The sequence below is a fragment of the Brachyistius frenatus genome, unplaced genomic scaffold, assembly GCF_029030835.1.
Source record: "Brachyistius frenatus isolate BFR_SWC_R1_liver_20210118 unplaced genomic scaffold, ASM2903083v1 Contig_273, whole genome shotgun sequence".
Taxonomy (NCBI): domain Eukaryota; kingdom Metazoa; phylum Chordata; class Actinopteri; family Embiotocidae; genus Brachyistius; species Brachyistius frenatus.
The window spans coordinates 250,001-266,201 of NW_027210872.1; the positions used below are offsets into that span (position 1 = coordinate 250,001).

Below are 16,201 nucleotides of genomic sequence, written 5' to 3' on the forward strand. Positions count from 1 at the left end.
GGTATTTACAGACTCAGCACCAATTTTAAATAAAAAATGTTTTTTTCTTGCATATCCTGGTGTGTTGTTTTGGTTTAATACTGGGTTTTTTTTAACTTCTTTAAATGTTTTAATTTAAGTCTGTAAATGTTCTACTTAAATAAACTGTTTAAAGTGTTTCATTAACTTTCTTCGACACCTTGTGGTTCTTATTTTTGTGTCTCCATGGCAACACGAGCCCAGGTGCCGCCGTCTTTCAACGGACGAGGGCGGCCGGCGACGCGTGGACGATCCGAACCAAGCAGACGAAGTTAAACCCGTCTTTTTTTGAACCCGTCGCAGGAAACCGGCTCACTTTTCCAACGTTTGGAGGTTTTTTTTGGGACAGCTGTCGGCTCCAGGTGAACCGTTCCTCCTCCGACCCGCTCGGTCTGGACTCCATAACTCCGAACTCCGCAACCGCCGACGTGACCGGACAAATTAGTGTTACTCCTTCTAATGTATTCAAGCGTCCGCCGAGCAGCGTTGAGCTGTATTAGAAACGATGGCTCTGACTGTCAGCGGCGCTAACCGCTCCTGAAAAGGTGACGGCACATTTGGCTGCTATTTACTGGGAAAAAGAAACAAAAAATGACCTACAAGTTTAACTTTGGGGGCATTTTGATCTTTAATTCATGCGAAGGGGGAAAATGTGTTTGGTCTATTCAGGAGAGAAACCGGCCGGTGAGATCCGTCTCACGCCATCGCCGCCCACCGAAGCTTTGATGCTGCAGTGTTTTCTCGGTGCCGACCCGCCTCGCCGACAAACTGCCCCTTTCATGAAGAAGCTCGGTGGACGGAGCCGCTCCGACGCACGTTAAAAAAAAACCCGCTGCATATTTGAGGCGACTCCTGGATGTGTTTTTTTTTAACGCAGACGGCATCTGACAGGCCGTGAAATGAAGCCGGGCAGATATGAAAACAGGCGCTGTCTGTCAAAAGCAGGAAATAATCAACCCCCACATCCACCTCAGGGGCCCAGCTGAAAGTCGTTAACCCAGAACAATGTGCTGCCTCTACTGTTAGTCAGAAGATAATAGAGGTAATAATACTTATGCAGAATCACTATAACGATTTCAGAGGATCTCTATTTATGTCTGCGGACGGTCGGAGCTGCAGGAATATTCTCGAGAAAATTGGTCAGCGTTTACGTTCCCGGCCTTGATTATAATAACCAGCAGCGATTACACAAACTTTAATCCTATTAGACGCTGTTTGGTCTGATAAAAACATTACATATGAAGAAAGAGCCTTCGAAGAAAATCATCAAAACACATCCATATGCTTTCTGACTTTTTTTTTTTTTTTTTTTTACTTTTTGGAAAAGTTACGTCTCTTCGGCACATCAAAGCAAATACATGGTAAGATGCACGAAAATAAAGAAGTAATGCTCTCCGGGAAAAATGGGATTTAATCTACTCTGATCACGACACAGACTTTACAAGAGTAAAAAGCTTTTAACCTGCAAATATTACAAGCAGAAGTATAAAACGCATAATCACATAGAAAACAAAAATATGTACACTTGACCGAACTCTACTCGATGCGTTAAATCAACATGACGTCTCCTGTGATATGAAGCATCGCTGGCTACGTGACATTCAGACTCCACCGGGTGTTAACATGTCAGACGCCATCTGGAGGCGAAGCGGTGTAAATGCAATCTGTGGCCTGAATCTTCTTCGGAAGATAAATAGAGTAAAAAAAAAAACAGCATAAAGTATTCCAAGTTGCGTCTCTTGATCAACGACAGCTACAGTTTTTGTATGACTGCTGGCCCCGCCCCCCTCTGGTTAGTTTCATCTGTCCCTCGTTGTCCTTCCCTCCCTGCTGTGTTCAGTCTGTGTGCTCTTCTTCCCTCTGTCAGTTTACTTCGTTAACCTTGTCTGTTGTTACGTCTTTTAAAAACCCAAAGAATACGAGCTACCTGAACTGTGGCGCCACGGCAACACTAAAAACAGCCTGGATTCTGTAGTGGAAATTATCGCATGGGCTCAGGAACACGATTTTCAGGTTCCTCAAAATTCAGATGTTTCTCTTCTCCAGTTTCAGGTCTGTGGTGAAATCGCAAATGTTCTCATACATGTTTGATTTAGTCAAAACAACATTACAGATCGATCATTTGGAGGAGAAACCCAACGGTAAATCAGAATCCACGTTATTCCAATGATTTTAGATGGGAACAAACTTCCCCAACAGAGACCTGAGGATCAGCAGAATAAAAAACCCAGAGGTGGTCGGCTGACTGTAGATTTGAGTCGGGCTTCGTGGACACACAGGGTGCTTCTGTACACGTTAAATGTCCCGGTGAAAGCTTTATTTTAAAGAAATGCTCCCATCTCCAGAACAATCACCTCAGGAGGCATCACCATGGCGTCCTCGCCAGATTCATCTTCTGGTGACGCCGAGAAGATTTCTCGATACGATGTTCAAACTTTCAGAGACGTGACTACAAAATCTAGATTTTTTTTTTTCTGGAATAACATGGATTCCGCTTTAGGTTGAGTTTTCCTTTTCCTTGTCACTTCTACTTCATGGCGATCATCCAGACCGGCATGATGATCTCCGGGAAGCCGTCCTGCCGCTCCACCGCCAGCACCTCCAGACCCGCCTTGGCGATGATGGTCCTCATGATGTCCAGGTGGCGGCTGATGCTGCTGTCGATCGGGTCCAGCTTGCAGCCCTGCCGCGCCATATTGTCCTTCATTATGATGACGCCGTTCGGACGTAGACTCTTCTTGCAGCGCATCAGGAAGTTCATCAGGTCCTTGTCTGTTAGGTGGCCTGAAGAGGACGACAGATTAGACATTAGTTCCTACAGGGATCTTTGTTTTCTATTAGTTTATCAGCTGCTGTACGCCAACAACCGGCAACTCCTGCAGGAGGATCTCAAAGTGCTTTCAGGTGATTTATGCCGTTTGCTGATGACTCGTGATTATTCACTGAGAACAGTTTTTCGTTTAGCGCCATCGACAGGTTGTAAAAGTGGACGTCGCCTCCTAATTCCAGAATTAATTCGATATTAGTTTGATTGACAGCCCTGGGATGCCTCAGATTCCCAGTTAGATCCACACTTCACCAGTTCCTCAATGTATGGTCACTTGTCGCTCCAAAAAAACAAAATGGTAGATGGTAATAGAGTTTATTTTTAGAAATGTGTGACTTCTAGACGCTGTCCACGTTGCTGTTGCCTAGCAACCTGTTCTCCAGACTTAACCGCTTAAACCGTACACACATCTTTCCACGTCGTGACCACGAACTCACGAGGTTCCATGTGAAGGCAGCGTTACATACACAACTGTTTTGCCTTTCTATACTTGAGTTTTCAACAATACTTCAACAAAAACGAGGCGGACCCTTGACCTCCATTTTGGATGCCATTGCGCAAAAACCCCACACCGAGATGCCGCGTCACACTTACACGCCACCCACTGCATCCAGACGACGTCGTACTTGTTCTTGGGAGGTGTGAAGTCCTGCAGGTTGTAGCAGTAGTAGGTCTCGATGCGGTCGGCGTCGTTGCCCAGGTACTCCTCGTGAGCGTGGAGCAGGAAGTGCTCCATCATGTCCACCAGCTCCATCTTCTCGAACACGGGGAGGAGGACGCCTTTGGACACGCGCCCGATCCCGGAGCCACAGTCCAGAGCGCAGTGAGTGCCGGCCTTACCGGGACCCTGAGAGGAAGGATGAGATCCATCGTAAACTGTGGCGAAAACCGTCACGGGGACAGTAAGACCATAAAACATGAGGCCGCCATAAAAAAAAACAAGACTTTAAAAAGAGCATTTAAAGGTAATTTTGCCTGCAGTGTGTTATTACCATATCAAGCCATACCGAGGTCTATACTTTATTTTCTGCGTTACCAGATGTCAGGCCTCAAAAGTACCGACAGCACAAAACAAGTCGACCTCAGTTCCTTCGGGGCAACGAAGCCATGAAGTTCACCGCGAGGGAACGAAGAGTCACCTCGCTCCAAATCATGTTCTTTCCTTTTCATTTGGGAGTCTGACCTCACTCCAACCCCTGAGCGTCGGGGGCCCCGGTGGGTGATCGTATGAAAGAAGGGGCCCCCGAGGAGCTCTGTTACAGGAGGCTTCCTGGTTTCAGTGAATTACTGCCATATTTCTCCGCACACATGTAGCTCCCTTTAATCTACATGTATTCTCAGGCTCTTCCTGACAAACTCGTTTTTAATGCAGATGTCAGGTTTGAACAGGAGCTGCTGGGAGATTTGTAAGAGTGTGATGTGTAGCCGGCTTTTGTTTGTTTAGTTTTTACGTTCAAGTGAAAAGTTAAAAGTGAATTTCTGGATATTAGATCAAAAACACCACAAATCTCCAACTTTACCTCACAAAGTGTTTTTTTTTCTGAAGCTTGAAATGTCGATTTTTAAGGCGTCCCCACTCTTTTAAAGACACCATCAATTTCACATTTTTTTCATAAAACAATAACATTTCTCCATTTTCTATTTTCAATTAAATAGAGTGTTTTACATGAATTGTAAAATATCCAAATTCTTTGGAAATGGGGTTGTAGTTCATAAATGACCCCAAGACTCATTTTTTCAGTCGTCCCTTCAGTCTCTCGGCATCGTCTGCTGTTACGGCAACAACTTTGTGTTTTATTAGAATCAGCTTCATTGGACAAATCAGTTTCAGTACATTTATTAAATGCGTCCGGACAGACATGAATGGAAACATGACAGCTGACTGGTTGAAGGAAGAAAACAACCACTAGACTGCAATATCATTTTTCTAGCTGTGATCACTATTTTTTTCTCTGTTTTCTTAAATTGTATAGGCAAATCAATTAATTCAAAATTATCCGCAATCACGAATAAAATTGATCAGTAGTTGCATCCTTATCCTGTTTTCTCCTGTTGTAAAGAACAATCTGTGGTCTGATGGCAGAATACATTCATGGTTGTGTGTTGTGTGAGTCGGTAGCATCGGACGCTGCATCACATCTGAGCTGCGTTAAATCTGGCCGGATGTGTTTACATTAGCACCATAAGAGAAGCGGCCACTTCGCTGCCTCTGCTTCCTTTAAGGCATCGCAGTCTCAGCAGTTTATAATTAGAGCGCCTGTAAAACTGATCCTTGACATAAGCCGGTCTCTGGGCCAAATCTGATCCCCTGAATTAACACTTGGACACATCCTGACATCTAAAAAAAAAACCTCAGTCCATGCTAACATTTTCACATGTTTCAATATATATGAGGTTTAAATGTGTAAATGATGTTAGATCTGGTCGTCACAGGGTTGGCGGTTAAAACCCTGCCTCCTCCGGGTTAGGGTTACATTTCTAGGGAAACCAAGGTAAAAAAAAAAAGTTGCAACACAAGAGTGAATCGAGAAGTTCACGATTTTACCGTAGACCTGAAACAGCAGCAGAGAAACATCAGATTTAGGGTGTAATTGATGGGGAACAGAAAAACTTCAACACGGTAGCTTACAGCCAAGTGTTCCTGAGCCCATGTAGTGATTTCCACCACAGACTTTGGGTGTTTGAGTTCTACTGGGACCTTCTGAGGCGTCTGATGGAAAATATTCACTGTTGTGAAATGTGGCGCCATGGCAACAGGGTTCACTCGTGGAAATCATTGCATGGGTTCAGGAACACTTGGCTGTAAGTGGGCTTCTTGAAGATTTTGTTCCCCAAAGATCTGATGTTTCTCTGCTCCACTTTCAGGTCCACGGTGAAATCATAAATGTTCACGTACCAGAAGTCTCTAAACTTTTTAATCGATATGTGCAGTCCTTTCACCATTTTTACAAACTATAGATATTTCAAAACAGAGATAAACTCTCTCCTCCACTGTAAACAAATTACTGCTTGTTAAAAAAATGACCATAATACTGAGTGATTATCAGCTGTTGGCTCAGTTTGCTCTCTGTGGGTGTTTACGGGGCTGGCATCGGGTCGGCGCTACTATTAGAAGCTGAGCTCCGCCGGCATGAAACAAAAGAAATTCTTCTAGTACAGTCAGGAAGATGGATTCCTCCCCCAAAATAGACCATGACATGTTCATTCAGACTGCTGTTCTACGCCGCTGTAAATGGATATACATGTACAGGATGGAGGAACAGCAGAACGTTTCCCGTGTCGACCAGTCGAAGCGTCTGACTTTGCGACTCACCACAAACCTCTGCAGAAACTGACGGGAACCTTCTAGGTCCACGTTAGAAATCTCCACAAAATCTCCCATCATGCCCTCCTCGGAGGCGGGCACGTCCTCGTAGAACTGCTGGGCTCGGTAGTAGAACTGCTTCTCTCCTTTGATGTACTCGCAGGTGACAGGAAACAGCTTCACTGTCGGGACACAGATGACGGCGGCGGGGTTAAAGACGAGCTTTTTGATGACGTCATCAGTTTTTCAGTCAGACTTTACTAGCTAACAGGGAGCGACCATGAAACAGACCATCGCAGCTACTTTTCCATCCAAAAGCTTCAGGAACTTTAAATTTCCACAAAAACTAATATCCAGGAACTTTCCCAGGTGTAAAAGTTCCTGTATTTTGAATTTTAACAGCAAATCCTGAAGAAAATCAAAAGCTTGACAATTTGTTCTAAATCTCAGCCTGAACTTCGTCACCAGTTCGCTGGTTGTAACATCTTTTTGAGACGCTCCATCCTGATTTCTTGGCGTCCACAAACCACAGTTACCGGGTTTTTTTTAAATAGCAGGTAGCAAAAAGCTAGCATACTTGACCAATCAGGGATTAGCTGCAAGCCCCGCCCCCCAACAGTTCCTGAAGCTTCAGGAAGAACTACGCGCGGTCCAATCCCCACACGACCAGAAAAACATTGAGCATGTCCCAGTACATTGTATGTGAAATGCAGTCCGCAGGCCGGCATGCTACTCTGATTGTTTCTGACCCACAATCCTTTGCGGCAGAAGATGCGTCACATTAACTGAGCCTACGATACAGTTGGTGGTGCTGATGTAAAACTGCAGCCATCATTCATTTCTGATGTAGTCTGTGTTTTCACGCGTTTGCTGATTTCGTGCTCCGCCTTGATTGAATGGACGTGCGTCCTATTGCCCCGCCCTCATGTGTATATCGTGTGTGTATCGTGTGTATATCGTGTACATATCGTGCATATCGGACATGCATCGTGTGTATACCGTGTATGTATCGTGTGTGTATCGCATAAGTACAGTGTGTATATTGTGTATATCTTGTATGTATCGTGTGTATATCATGTATGTATCGCGTGTGTATCGTGTGCATATCGTGTGTGTATCATGTGTATACCGTGTGTATATCGTGCGTATATCGTGTGTGTATCGTGTATGTACCGTGTGTATATCGTGTATGTATTGTGTGTATATTGTGTATGTATTGTGTGTATATTGTGTATGCATCGTGTGTATATCGTATGTATCGTGTGTGTATCGTGTATGTATCATGTGTATATCATGTGTATACCGCGTGTATATCGTGTGTATATCATGTGTAAACATGTGTATATCGTGTGTATATCGTGTGTGTATGTGTATATTGTGTATGTATCGTGTGTATCGTGTATGTACCATGTGTACATCGTGTATGTATTGTGTGTATATTGTGTGTATATCGTGTGTATATCGCATGTATAGCGTGTATATTGTGTATGTATCATGTGAATATCGTGTATGTATTGTGTGTATATCGTGTGTGTATTGTGTGTATATTGTGTACGTATCATGTGTATATCGTGTGTGTATTGTGTGTGTATCATGTATGTATTGTGTGTATATTGTGTATGTATCGTGTGTATATTGTGTGTATATTGTGTATGTATCGTATGTATATCGTGTATGTATCGTGTATATATCGTATATATATATATATATATATATATATATATATATATCGTGTGTATATCGCGTATGTATCGTGTGTATATCGCGTATGTATCGTGTGTATATCGTGTGTATATAGTGTATGTATCGTGTGTATATCGTGTATGTACCGTGTATGTATGTGTGTATATCATGTATGTATCGTGTATGTATCGTGTGTATATCGTGTATGTATCGTGTATGTATCGTGTGTATATCATGTATGTATCGTGTATGTATCGTGTATGTATCGTGTGTATATCATGTATGTATCGTGTGTATATCGTGTATGTATTGTGTGTATATCATGTATGTATCGTGTGTATATATCATGTATGTATCGTGTATGTATTGTGTGTATATCATGTATGTATTGTGTGTATATCGTGTATGTATTGTGTGTATATCATGTATGTATTGTGTGTATATCGTGTATGTATTGTGTGTATATCATGTATGTATTGTGTGTATATCGTGTATGTATTGTGTGTATATCATGTATGTATTGTGTGTATATCGTGTATGTATTGTGTGTATATCATGTATGTATTGTGTGTATATCATGTATGTATTGTGTGTATATCGTGTATGTATCGTGTGTATATATCATGTATGTATCGTGTATGTATTGTGTGTATATCATGTATGTATTGTGTGTATATCATGTATGTATTGTGTGTATATCGTGTATGTATTGTGTGTATATCATGTATGTATTGTGTGTATATCGTGTATGTATCGTGTATGTATTGTGTGTATATCATGTATGTATTGTGTGTATATCATGTATGTATTGTGTGTATATCATGTATGTATTGTGTGTATATCATGTATGTATTGTGTGTATATCATGTATGTATCGTGTATGTATTGTGTGTATATCATGTATGTATTGTGTGTATATCATGTATGTATTGTGTGTATATCATGTATGTATTGTGTGTATATCATGTATGTATTGTGTGTATATCATGTATGTATCGTGTATGTATTGTGTGTATATCATGTATGTATTGTGTGTATATCATGTATGTATTGTGTGTATATCATGTATGTATTGTGTGTATATCGTGTATGTATTGTGTGTATATCGTGTATGTATCGTGTGTATAGTCAGTATGATTTTTTTACCTAATGCTCACCATGCCAGCCGTTCCTCATGTTTCTTTGCAGTAAATCTACCTGGTATTTAATCCCTTCCTTTGTTTTTGCCCTTTTTTGTTGAGTCGGCAGATTTCTTTTTGCACCTCTGTTTTTTGACACCGTCGGTCCCGCTTGCTTTCGTGCGTTGACTTTTTTTGCAACTCTTTGGTAAAGAACCGAAAGATTTTATCAGAATCATGAAAAACAAAAAAAGTAATGTCCATCAAATGAAGATAAATAAATGTCCAACGTGACACCAGAGAGGATCTCGATCTCCGGGGAAAACGTACGACGATAATCTGATTACCAGCTGACTATAAATAAGGACGTGCTGCGTATTTACATTCTGCTCAGCTGTTCCGCGACATAAGACACCGCTTCGCTTGCGCTTTTACAAGATACATTGAAAGATAAGTCGTAGAAAGTTGACGTGACTTTGGGACCGAGAGGATTCCTCCTCCTCCCTGGTGGATATTGTTGTGGAAGTTTTCCAGGTTCTTTAGTGAAAGTCTTACAACTGGCTTCCTGAAACATCTCAACCTTCATCCGGCTGAGCCCAAATAAATCCTGCAGCAACATTACCGAAGGCTCCGGTGACATGTTCCCGGTGTCCGGGGGGGGGGGGGGGGACTGGCGGGTGAGGGGGGAGGGTGTCCGTTCACTTGTGGGAGATCTGCAGTGGCAGGATTCATGACACCACGGGGAAATGTTAAGAAACATCAGGACGAAGGTGATGAGCCAAGAGAGGGTCACCGCAGCGCTAAAAACAAGGTGCAGCCACTCTCCAGGCGACATGCCCGTCATGTGACACCCCCCCCCCCACACACACACACACACACCACCACCTCCCCCCACCCTGAGGACAGCTCTCAGAGGACGGGTAAGTTTAGAAACACGGCGAGAAAAGACAGCGTGCGAGGAAGTGTCAATCCGGCCGTCTGTCCGCCGCACACCTGCAACACGAGCCGCTCGTTAGAGGCTGACCTTTGACCTTTTTATGGAACAGAAGAAGACGTTTAGTGAAACGATGCAGCGTCTTTATTTCTAATGTCTTCAGACTGAAATTTAAAGGCCAAATGTGAAAAGTATCTTCAGGAAAAACTGCTTTTGCTTTATTTTATTAAGACATAAAAAAGAACAAACGTGGGTTTGAAGCGGCTGCCGGTAGATAATCTGAGCACCCGTCATGTCCACCACTGACTGACATGAGTTAGTGCTTTCATGCTCGGCATGCCGCACCATTAATGGGCCTCGTATCAGGTTAGTGGTAAGAAAAGGAAAGCGTCTTTGAGCCAGGACGGCCAACGGATCGGGAGCTCCTGTTTCTGCAGCTCGTGGGACTCAAACTGTTGTAACGTTCCTCAGAGCTTCTTAACGGATCGTTAAAGTCACACAAGCAAAAAAACTAAAAACAAAAGAAAAACCAGGTCTTCTTGAATCTTCTTTTCTAATGAATGAGGGATTATTTTCAGATGGACCTCCAGAAAACTAAGAAGAAGGAGTGACTTTAGCTAACAACACCGAGATAACTGATGGACACATTTTATTCACTTTGGATTTGATGACAGAAGTTGAATGGGAGTCTATGGAGCCGGAGGCTTTTTGGAGCCGACCTCTAGTGGCACTCGCTGGTATTGCAGCGAAGTCAGCCTAGCTTAGCATGAAGACAAGAACTTACTTCACCAACTAAAATGCTGCTTCTTGGTTGTTTAATGTGTACAAATACATAAATGTTTAGATAGATAGATAGATAGATAGATAGATAGATAGATAGATAGATAGATAGATAGATAGATAGATAGATAGATAGATAGATAGATAGATAGATAGATAGATAGATAGATAGATAGATAGATAGATAGATAGATAGATAGATAGATAGATAGATAGATAGATAGATAGATAGATAGATAGATAGATAGATAGATAGATAGATAGATAGATAGATAGATAGATAGATAGATAGATAGATAGATAGATAGATAGATAGATAGATAGATAGATAGATAGATAGATAGATAGATAGATAGATAGATAGATAGATAGATAGATAGATAGATAGATAGATAGATAGATAGATAGATAGATAGATAGATAGATACTTTATTAATCCCTCAGAGGGAAAAAAGGGAGTTAAATGCTTGGTTTCGGCGGTGGAGAAACATGTTGGCATCAAATCGATGCGGACAGATTTCTTCACTAAACATGTTGTTTACAGCTTCCAAACTGTTTCGTAATTTCCTGAATTTCCCATCATCCTCTCCAAAATTAAGACCTGATAAACCAAACCGACACAAAGAAAGGAACATAAACTGTTTCTACTATATTATTAATGACAAACACATGCACAGTGATGTATATCAGCACGCAGCCTGAAACATCCATACATACATACAGACTTATATTCAGAGCAGCCACCAGACGAAGCATTTAGTGTGAGTAATGCTGCATCAGCAAAAACTCCTGAGTGAGTTCATCACAGCAAAGACGGAAGAAGTAATATTGTCGTGCTGTATTTTAAGGTAATGAGCTCAGAATGAAGCATCTTTCCAGGCACGTCGATGACAGATGCATCGAGTAGAAGTGACGACTCTGTGTGTAAATCTGTCCTTCAAAAATCCAGCGTGAATACTTCTCAACAGCCCGTCAAAAAAAGTCGATATTTACGACTGTGGTCGTCCACATACTTGTTTTAAACTCGGTTAAAGTGCAGGTGACAACTTCCTGCTCAGTTTTAGATCTGTCTGTAAATAAGCGTGTGATGGTAGAAAATATAGATTTGAATTGTAATGAAGGATCTTCGATGTGTTGCAGATCGAACCGAACTCACTGATTGTCTTTCTGCTGTTTTCGGCCGTTTATTATGAATCCCGCATCGATTCTGACCGTTTTCCAAACATGGACGTCGTCGAAACGACGACTCAGATTTCAATATTGCAGTTTTTTTAAGTGATTACGGGACTTTTATTTGTCAAAAAAATGCATTAACTTGCTCCGTAACAACGAGACTCTGAATCCGCTCGTCCTCCGTTCACCTTCAACGAGGATTCAAAGGAAGAATAAATATAAACTTCACACTTCTTGTGACTTTAACTGAACTAAATAAACTGAACTAAATAAACTGAACTCAATAAACTGAACTCAATAAACTGAACTCAATAAACTGAACTAAATAAACTGAACTCAATAAACTGAACTAAATAAACTGAGCTCAATAAACTGAACTCAATAAACAGCGTTTCTGTTGTTTATAGGAGGTCAATTAAAATTATTATCTTATTGTTTCTGTATGCTGCTGTAGTGAAAAAATTTCCCCTCGGGGATTAATAAAGTGACTACCTAACCTAACCTACCTAACCTAACCTAAAAACTGCACCAAACTCGTTGCTCGCCTGGATCTCAGCCTGACGAGCCTCACCGGGGGGTCCAAGGGTCAAGGATGGATGGTCAACGTTGACCTTTGACCTTGCGTGTTTCTTCTTACCCAGCTGCATCTTCTCCAGCAGGTAAAGGTAGCTGGCGAAGAACTCGCTGCGCAGCGCGTGCAGCAGGTGGAAGGACATGCTGTGGCGGCACATGGAGGCGTCCGTCTCCTTCCAGCGGTCCGTGAACGCCTGGTGGGCGCCGCGGTACTCCAGGTTGGGCGACGATCCGCGGCCGCCGCCGTCTTCCACCGCCGTGATCTCCATGTTTGTCGTCCCGGAGGTGCTGTTGAGACGCTGCTCCGCCGACTCGCTGCTAAATCTGTCGAGCTGAAACGCTCCACACGTCTCTGCCAGCCTGCAGACGATCAGCTGAGGGGGGGAGTGCACTCGGGACGTCCCGCCAGATTTACAGATCACCTGCTCGGGGGCGGGGGGTGGAAGGAGGAAAGGGGGCTAGGGGGAGGAGGATGAAGGGGGTGGAGCCTTCCGTCTAAACGACTCTCTGGCATGCACAAGGCTTCTGAACTTCAGGCAGCAGATTCCAGCAGCACACGATTGGGCCCTCTGACCTCGCGACCTCGTTGTCGCGGCAACACACGGCTCCTAAACGTAGCCTCGTCTGCATGACCACACGTACGAGGTTCTCGTTTTGTTCTGCAGAACAAAGCGACACTTCAGGTTCGGAGTTATTTTCGTGCACGTGACCGAAACATGACTGAACCTCTGAGCTCGTTAGTCCCGGTTTGTGTTTTAATTAAAGTCTTTAAAAAAAAGCTGAAAATAAATATAAATGAATTAATTTACTGTTTGTTTGTATACGGGACAAGTAAGTAGCAGAAATCTATGTCATGCACTGAAGCATTTATAGCCTGCGATAATTTACAACACCCGTCCTTTGAAGGACCTTTAAAATACACAACACACACACACACACACACACACACACACACACACACACACACACACACACACACACACACACACACACACACACACACACACACACACACACACAGAGGAAACAGTACACACAGTACAGACAGAATTAAAACGGAAATGTAGAAGAAAATAAGAGCAGCAAGTCTTATAAAAAAAACCAGAAAGAAATTAATGTAGCACACAAATACAAATCTGGGATTAAAAGACAAGACGGTGAAATAAACAACCAATAAAGAAAGTAATAATAAATAAATATTAGCGTTTATTCGACCGGATGTGCTTTTGCTGAGTTTGCTACTTTGTAGCCAGAAGTGACCATATTTGGACGAGCTGGGGGAGGAGCCAGCGGTGCGACTCAATCACCGAGGACACGCCCCCCAAAACATATCTGTTAAGAGACCTGATATCAAATGAATGATGAATTATTTCCAGAAGGAAACACCGAAGGAGGAAGTTTATCTACATTTACTGACTTTGTATTTCAGGAGAGAACTTGATGCTTTTTCAATGGGAGTCTATTGGAGCCCCTAGTGGCTCTCGGTGGTATTACACTTTAAGACACTTTTGCAACGAACATTTTTTAACCCAATCTATGAGAAAAACTGGAATCATGGGAAAACTGTCCAAATCAGTGAGCTGTATTCATGTCGGTTGGTTTATTTCTGAACTTTTTTTTGTATTATTTGTATTCCTCTGCACTACTGAGCTCCAAACTGTGAGAAGTCAATAACTCAAATTCTTCAATTAATTTCTGCAAACACTGAAGTTTATGTCGATTAATCCGCCGCTGAAAATAGTCCCAAACAAATCATCGTTTTTGTGAGGTATTATTTTTAAAAGATTTACATCTTCAGTAGTAGTAACCCTTCAGTCGTCTTCGGCTACGTGTGTCTCCCTCACCGTCCTCTTGAGGATAACACCTTCACCTTTGACCTCAGACTGAGCTGAAGTAACTGGGTGACTCCAACGAGCTGAAAAAAAAATCTACATTTTTCTTCTGAAATCACTGCGTATTTTTAAGCTCATATAATATTCACGGATAAATATCCACGATGAGCCCCGCGGGATAAATTTAGATGTGTGACATCAGCTGTCACAGGGAGACCGACTGCTGCTGAGACGAGCAAATACCTAAATACCTAAATACCTTTACTGTATTACAGCATCTGTTCCACCGATCTGTAATTGGTTCATTTCTCATGGAGACAACTTGTTTATTATGGCGTCCTTAACGTCTTCATTTCTGCTCGTGCAAGGACACAATATAGAAAAAAAAAAAAACGTTCTAAATGTAAAAATGTTATTGTAAGTCCTCTTGAATCTGTCTCATTCTATTTCTAGTACATTTTTTGAATAAATGAATTGTGCTTTCTTTGGAAACTAGATCAAATTTCTTTTGTTTTGTAGCTCAGTAAGATGGAAAGTTTTCTTGTGTTTCTTCTAGTTTAAATAGTCACAAATAAAACCTGAAGTTTGCATGAATAAACACAAAAATACAGAATATGTATAATATCACAAAAACCATGAAGATAATCAACCCACTGAACTCACACAGTTCCTCGTTTTTTTTTTTTTTTTGTACCGTCGTCCAGGTCGGTGTTACCTCACCCCGACTCACCCGACTCACCCCGACTCACCTCTGACTCGCCCCCCCGCAGACAGACCATCCATCACATCTGCAGATGGACTGCAGGCTAAAAGAGGAGCAGCTTCGCTTTATTTTTGTAATAAGAAAAAACAAAAAAAACACTGACTGGGGTTTTCAGCACTTTGACAGCAATATTAGTTTCAAGGGAGCGTTTTGTTTGATCCTAAATTTGAACATTTTATTTTGATCATCTTTAATTTAATGGAGCCATCTTTAGTCTCCTGCTCAGTTGCTTGTATTTTCACTATGTTGGCAAAATGCACCTTTAAATTTGTACCCACAAATCTGTCTGTTTGTTTATAAAAGATGAGGTCTGCTGTACATGAACTGAACACAACAGTCTTCAAAATGAATCTGGATGGAGGGCCAGACAATCTATTACATCAATATATATTATATATTATATACACACAAAAAAACATTGTTAATCTAAAATAAAATTTCGGAATAATTAAAATACGACTCTTTAATTTTCTTTATATACTTATGTCGTAATTTTCTTAAGTTTTAATCAGTAAAAGCATTCTGATCTTTTTACTTAGAAATACACACTGTGAGAAAATACTCTTCTACAAGTTAAAGTTCTGCATTCAAAACCTTATTGAAGTAAAAGTCTGGAAGTATTATCAGCAAAATACACTCACTAAATGTAAATGCCTCCTATCCATGTTTTATTATTATTAGTTATGTTTTTAGATTAATACCACAGCTGAGTTGATGTCCTGTTGGATTTTACTGCTGTAGTTATTGAAGGTTGAACTTATTTTAACTACCTGTGGTTTAATTTATAACATGCATCATTAAAATCATCGTATGTTTTGACCACAAACCTCTAAAAAGTCAGCCAGTAATCCAAAGGAGGTTTTAAATAGTTTATTTAGTTTAAGAAGTAGGAGAATTTCTAAGATTTTAAATCACCAAATTTGCAGATTTTTTTACTGGACAGAAAAGGCTGGAAAATGTAGTGGAGTAAAAAGTACAACCTCTAAAGTACAAATACCTTGAATTTTAAGCACTATTCTAGTACTTCACAGACAGGCAGTCAACAAATGATGAAGTTAAAAGACTCTCAACATCTCTCAAAACAACTAAAACCTGAGGGAAACGTATTGAAACCGTTCAGGTTGTAGTTCATGTATGCGCCTGCTACCTCCTCCCGGCCTGCAGGGGGCAGCACCGTCATCCCGCTTCACTCTCCC

The 16,201-nt window shown here is 41.6% G+C and overlaps 1 protein-coding gene across 1 annotated transcript; it reads right to left on the reverse strand.

Annotated features, from left to right (window-relative positions):
* Positions 1-1,317: 1,317 nt before the first annotated feature.
* On the reverse strand, positions 1,318-12,767 carry ntmt2 (N-terminal Xaa-Pro-Lys N-methyltransferase). Its single transcript, XM_069721831.1, has 4 exons — positions 12,475-12,767; positions 6,159-6,331; positions 3,440-3,692; positions 1,318-2,802 (listed from the first exon to the last, which is right to left on the reverse strand). Exons 1-4 carry the CDS (start codon positions 12,677-12,679, stop codon positions 2,546-2,548), a joined length of 888 nt encoding a protein of 295 aa, XP_069577932.1. The 5' UTR covers positions 12,680-12,767; the 3' UTR covers positions 1,318-2,545.
* Positions 12,768-16,201: the final 3,434 nt, after the last annotated feature.

Bases quoted from the DNA above. Each gene is read 5' to 3' on its own strand.
- ntmt2 (XM_069721831.1), bottom strand. From the start codon at position 12,679: ATGGAGATCACGGCGGTGGAAGACGGCGGCGGCCGCGGATCGTCGCCC. The intron at 6,332-12,474 runs GTAAGAAGAAAC...GTGTCCCGACAG, and splicing joins GCTGGAGAAGATGCAGCTGG to TGAAGCTGTTTCCTGTCACC. The intron at 2,803-3,439 runs GTAAGTGTGACG...CGTCCTCTTCAG, and splicing joins CTGGATGCAGTGGGTGGCGT to GCCACCTAACAGACAAGGAC.